Genomic DNA, 6,039 nt, shown 5'->3' on the forward strand with positions numbered 1-6,039 from the left:
AGAAATTTTTGCAAATTTATTAAAAAAGAAAAACTGAAATATCACATGGTCATAAGTATTCAGACCCTTTGCAGTGACACTCATATTTAACTCACATGCTGTCCATTTCTTCTGATCCTCCTTGAGATGGTTCTGCTCCTTCATTGGAGTCCAGCTGTGTTTAATTAAACTGATTGGACTTGATTAGGAAAGGCACACACCTGTCTATATAAGACCTTACAGCTCACAGTGCATGTCAGAGCAAATGAGAATCATGAGGTCGAAGGAACTGCCCAAGGAGCTCAGAGACAGAATTGTGGCAAGGCACAGATCTGGCCAAGGTTACAAAAGAATTTCTGCAGCACTCAAGGTTCCTAAGAGCACAGTGGCCTCCGTAATCCTCAAATGGAAAAAGTTTGGGACGACCAGAACTCTTCCTAGACCTGGCCGTCCAGCCAAACTGAGCAATCGTGGGAGAAGAGCCTTGGTGAGAGGTAAAGAAGATCCCAAAGATCACTGTGGCTGAGCTCCAGAGATGCAGTAGGGAGATGGGAGAAAGTTCCACAAAGTCAACTATCACTGCAGCCCTCCACCAGTCGGGGCTTTATGGTAGAGTGGCCCGATGGAAGCCTCTCCTCAGTGCAAGACACATGAAAGCCTGCATAGAGTTTGCCAAAAAACACATGAAGGACTCCCAGACTATGAGATTTAAGATTCTCTGGTCTGATGAGACCAAGATTGAACTTTTTGGCGTTAATTCTAAGCGATGTGTGTGTTTGAAAACCCAGGCACTGCTCATCACCTGCCCAATACAATCCCTACAGTGAAACATGGTGGTGGGAGCATCATGTTGTGGGGGTGTTTTTCAGCTGCAGGGACAGGACGACTGGTTGCAATTGAAGGAAAGATGAATGCGGCCAAATACAGAGATATCCAGGAAGAAAACCTCTTCCAGAGTGCTCAGGACCTCAGACTGGGCCGAAGGTTCACCTTTCAACAGGACAATGACCCTAAGCACACAGCTAAAATAACAAAGGAGTGGCTTCGGAACAACTCTGTGACCGTTCTTGACTGGCCCCGCCAGAGTCCTGACCTAAACCCAATTGAGCTTCTCTGGAGAGACCTGAAAATGGCTGTCCACCAACGTTCACCATCCAACCTGACAGAACTGGAGAGGATCTGCAAGGAAGAATGGCAGAGGATCCCCAAATCCAGGTGTGAAAAAGTTGTTGCATCATTCCCAAGAAGACTCATGGCTGTACTAGCTCAAAAGGGTGCTTCTACTCAATACTGAGCACAGGGTCTGAATACTTATGACCATGTGATATTTCAGTTTTTCTTTTTTAATAAATTTGCAAAAATTTCTACATTTCTGTTTTTTTCTGTCAAGATGGGGTGCTGAGTGTACATTAATGAGAAATAAAATGAAATTTTTTGGATTTTGGCAAATGGCTGCAATGACACAAAGAGTGAAAAATTTAAAGGGGTCTGAATACTTTCCGTACCCACTGTATATATGAGATATCTGACACAGAAAACACAAAAGCTCATTATAATTTTGTATGTGCAACATGAAGGCTGAACTATTTACACAGAAGAGACAGAAATCTGCTGAGATGTGAGATCTTGGTATTTATGATATTTAATGCACATTTATTGAACCATAACAATTCAGCTGTAGCATGACTACCTTTTCGATTAAGAGCAATAACAATGCAAAACCACTCAGATACATAAACGACAAAATTTCACATGACAAAAACGCACCAATATAAACATTTTACATGTTTGATTAACAATATATTTGTACTTATGTCACAATGGCTGTATCTGTATCTGGCTACTTTAATAACTTCAGATTTACTCTTGTACCAGTTATAATAAAACCAGTTAACCCCGTCCATCCCTTTATCCAGATGACAGATCCTGTCTTGTACACGATCATTTATATTATTTCTATTACAGTACGTAAAGCTTCACTCACATCGGCATCGCCTTATCGGAGGATCACTGCAAAAAGGTAAATCTTGATTTTCTTTTCTCAAACTGAGCTTCAAATTTTGATTTTTTAACTTTTATGTTTACTGAGAATCATAGTTTTAAAGAGTTAGCATCTACTCTAAATCACAGACAAGCGCTTTATGAAACACGGTGCCAATCAGCAACTTTCCTGCATGTGTAGCTGCTACTGAGGAGCCCATGATCACTTGACCGTTGTCAGCAAACACCTGTTTCACCACTGGCTGATCAGAATGAATGTTCTGAATGTGGAGAACCTGAAGAAAACATGATCACCACAAAGAAAGTGCTGCATTGAGACAGTAAGTGGGAAAAGGTAGATCATTTGTTTGGATGAAATACATATAGATCTGAAAATAGAGCGAAAAACAGCAGCACCGCTGTTCGTACAGTGGATGGTCTCTAATAATTTAGTTCAATACATTTAATAATTTATCATTTAAAAAAGACGCACCTCAGATCCTGGTGGGTCCTTGGGGTCAAACATCAAAACCTTCCATCCGTTAGGGTGACAGCCCAGCCACAGGTCGCCAGTCTCAGGGTCAACCTCAACGTTGTCGCAGAGTGAATCCACGTCCACAGACTGGTGAGGTGTGACGGGCAGGATCATAAAAACATACATTCAACATGGAAAATTCCAGCATCGCCTGATTTGTACTAATTTCCTGCACCTCTTTACTGTCGTTGCAGTGTTTTACTACACACAAGATGCATAAATGAAATCTGTAACCATACCTCAAGTTACCTGTACCTAGTGTACACGTGGCATAAGAAAAGCCGCCTCAGTACCAAATGTTAACACTGAAGATGGGGAGGACAAGATTTCCTTAAATGATGCAGGAGTTTTCCTTGAAAAGGTAAAAAAAAAATTCCTCATATATTTTCATTTTATGTCAATATGAACTGGGCTATTATCATTCATTCACTTTGAGTGAGATGATGATGGCTCCACTGTGTTGCATAAAAACTGAAAACAAAAAAAAATCAGCTATTGAAATTTTCTCTCTTCATGTGTAAAGACATTTGTCCAGTTGAGTCGACAGTGAAACATTTATGCCATTAAATGGGAATGCAAATCTTAAAATGTGCAATTAAAGCATTTTGTTAACATTTACCTTCACAGAGACCAGTGTGTTGTCGTCTTTGCGCTCAAACACGTGCACATTTTGGTCAAACGTGTCTACCATGTAAATATGCCTATGATTGAGAAAGAGTATCACAGTAAAGAAATCCAGACATCTGAAACATGAGTGAACGCAGCCACAGTTCATTCCTACCGTTTGTCTGGGGAGATATTGATGCCATTTGCAAAGTAGTAACCTTGCGACACCACTTTCACGTCCTCGGGACTGTAGTACACAACGTTAGCCCAAGGCTGAGCCAGAAAAGGCTCCACGAAACCTTTAAGGATTTTATGGGAGAAGTAGTGATCATTGGTGGCGTAGAAGCTGTCCACCCCCACTGCAACGATATCGTTTACACTGCAAAGACAAAGCAGAACTGGAAAATGATTTCCTTACGTATAATTATATATATATATATATATATATATATATATGGGAGAGTTAAACTTGCAGTAGATGGTAAGTACAAAAGGAGCTTGTCACCAAACCGTACCTGTAGAGAAGGTCGTGTTTAATGGTTTTCAGGTGCACCAGGGAGTGGTCATCCTCCACAAACCTGAACAGCTCTACTTGGCTGTTGTGTCGAGGATGGCTGACAACAAACAAGTATATTGTATCATCTGATGAGAAACAGAAAGAAGGAAAGAAACTATCACAGCTCCACACATCACAATCACATTTGTAGCAGCACAGACCATATTCATACAAGTACGCACACCTCATACTTTTTCTGCATAAACATATTGTGTATATATCATTTTTAATGTACACTTCACATTCTGTGTAATATAATCTTGGCTACGGGTTATCTTGAATTTCATTTTGGGGAGTTTCATCTCCCCATCCTGATGTTGGTGCAGGTGTGTAACGTTACTTGACAAGGATGAATGAATTCAGTAGTGCACTTCTGTTTTTTTATGTCTATCCTATATATTCTATATTTATATAGAATAATTTAGATTATAATTAGTATCATTAGAAATGTGACTTACACACTGAAGAATCTTATATATGTTGTTTTCTGTTCGACAAGGCTGTTTTTGCTAAAAGCGACTAATATTCCGGTGCAACTTATAGTCTGGAAAATACGGTATTCAATTCAACTCAGACTTCAGGTCCAACACAATGAAGAAATAAAGAATAAAAATAGGACGACACACAAACACACTAAATGAAATGACAATAATACTAAGTTTGTGTTTTACAGTAATACCAGTGTTTCCACAGCTGACTGGTAACGTGCAAAACTAAACTGGACCCTTCATAAAGCCACAACTTGTACATCAGGTTTCTTAGCACACAATGGAAGGTCCTTAATCCTGCACTTGCACTAAGACATTAAAGGCATCTATCGATCAGTTGATTGATCAGCCACCCATGGCCCCACAGGTTACTCAGTCTACCATAGGTAAACCCCCCCCCCCACACACACACACTCAAGTCTTACTATAGTTGTGAAGACACTCATTGACTTAACACATTGCCTAGCCCCTTACTCTAACCTTAACTATCAAAACTAAATAGCTAAGCTCAACCTTTAGCCTAACTCCAACAAAAAAACCTCCTCAAAAACCCCCAAATGTCCACATAAGAATAGTAAAATGTGTCCCCACAACCACCACCGTGTATGTGAATACACACACACTAATATATATAACATCAGCAGAGCGTAAATAAAACCCATCTTCAGTAAACACAGAAGTTTTTCTATAGCAAAACATACAAATACACATAAACAAATGATCTGTTGACCCATAAGCGTCGATATGTGGATTAAACTGAGGATTTAATTGAGGCTTATGTCTTATTGTGCTGTTACCACTGGGATCGACGTAAACGCTGAGGCCGTGAGGGTTGAATGACTCCAGGTCAAAGTTTCTTGGCATTCGCAGCTCCACAGGTTTCAGCCGAGAATCTTGTAAATCAAGGGAGAAGATCTTCCCTGTCACGTCTGAGGATGGCAATCCAGGATACTTAAGGCCCTTTAGATATTTAAAATATAGGAAATGAAACACAATTCACAATTTAAAGTTATGACACCATGCTGTGTGCAAAAATAAAAACCAGCTTTGATTGGAGTCAGAGGTCAGTAGACTTGATGCCAAATCATGTTTTTGTTCATTCTAAGACCAACTGTGTGACCTAACAAACATTTATGAGGCCACATTAAATCACATATGATAATTCCTCCTGTGTGAACAGGTAGTTTTTCCTTTTATATGGCATCAGTGTTAGTTCACAGAGGATCTTCCCAAGCACAATCAGCCAACACGCTGCGTGAGAGGACCTGAACTCCTGGTTGCGCCCTTGTTTTGCATGAAAAGTGATGTTTGTTTAAGCTTGGAGCCACAGATCTGGCTGCTCTACAACTCAAACACTCACGGTCGTGATAAAAGCCAGTCCGTCTTCAAGGATCGTTATATCCTCCGACCCATAATCTGCAAACACGATGGTCACATGGTTAATTGTAATGTGTCCCAGATGTTTGTTTTTGTTTTTTTTTTTATCGCAGCTGTATTTTGTCCTGGAGTTACTCACCCAGATTTTTGAGTGCAACACAGTTGGGGAGGTGGTTTTGGACGAGCTCCCTGGAGGCGAGGGTCCTCCTCCTGCAACACGCACGCACATTAGTGCAGGTGGCCACAACCAAACTTTTCTCCTGAATGAAAAACAAGCGCAGAAACGTTAAATGTTGTTACCTCAGGTTGACGAGTCTCTCCCCGAACAGCAGCGACAAGGCAGCTACCGCAAGCGAGGCCACCACCAACTTTCCCATGTCGAAATAACAACAGCAAAGTTTTGCAAACAGCTTAAAAACCGCACGACTACCGTAGCCGAGGCGCGTCACGGTAGATGAGACCAATGCTGCTTTCAGGGTCGTCGGAACTATGTAAACACACAGTGGACTTGGCGATTT

General features: G+C 40.9%; 1 protein-coding gene across 1 annotated transcript; it reads right to left on the reverse strand.

Annotated features, from left to right (window-relative positions):
* Nucleotides 1-1,591: 1,591 nt before the first annotated feature.
* Nucleotides 1,592-5,960, reverse strand: LOC113122029 (serum paraoxonase/arylesterase 2-like). The gene is made up of 9 exons (XM_026292929.1): nucleotides 5,822-5,960; nucleotides 5,661-5,731; nucleotides 5,505-5,560; nucleotides 4,942-5,104; nucleotides 3,616-3,742; nucleotides 3,276-3,479; nucleotides 3,114-3,195; nucleotides 2,453-2,581; nucleotides 1,592-2,255 (listed from the first exon to the last, which is right to left on the reverse strand). Exons 1-9 carry the CDS (start codon nucleotides 5,896-5,898, stop codon nucleotides 2,094-2,096), a joined length of 1,071 nt encoding a protein of 356 aa, XP_026148714.1. The 5' UTR covers nucleotides 5,899-5,960; the 3' UTR covers nucleotides 1,592-2,093.
* Nucleotides 5,961-6,039: the final 79 nt, after the last annotated feature.

Source organism: Mastacembelus armatus, chromosome 16 (assembly GCF_900324485.2).
Source record: "Mastacembelus armatus chromosome 16, fMasArm1.2, whole genome shotgun sequence".
In the NCBI taxonomy this organism is placed as follows: Eukaryota; Metazoa; Chordata; class Actinopteri; order Synbranchiformes; family Mastacembelidae; genus Mastacembelus; species Mastacembelus armatus.

Coding starts and splice junctions, on each gene's coding strand:
- LOC113122029 (XM_026292929.1), bottom strand. CDS start 5,898: ATGGGAAAGTTGGTGGTGGCCTCGCTTGCGGTAGCTGCCTTGTCGCTG. Junction 5,732..5,821: donor GAGAGACTCGTCAACCTGAG/GTAACAACATTT, acceptor TGCGTGTTGCAG/GAGGAGGACCCTCGCCTCCA. Junction 2,256..2,452: donor AGGACCCACCAGGATCTGAG/GTGCGTCTTTTT, acceptor TGTTTTCTTCAG/GTTCTCCACATTCAGAACAT.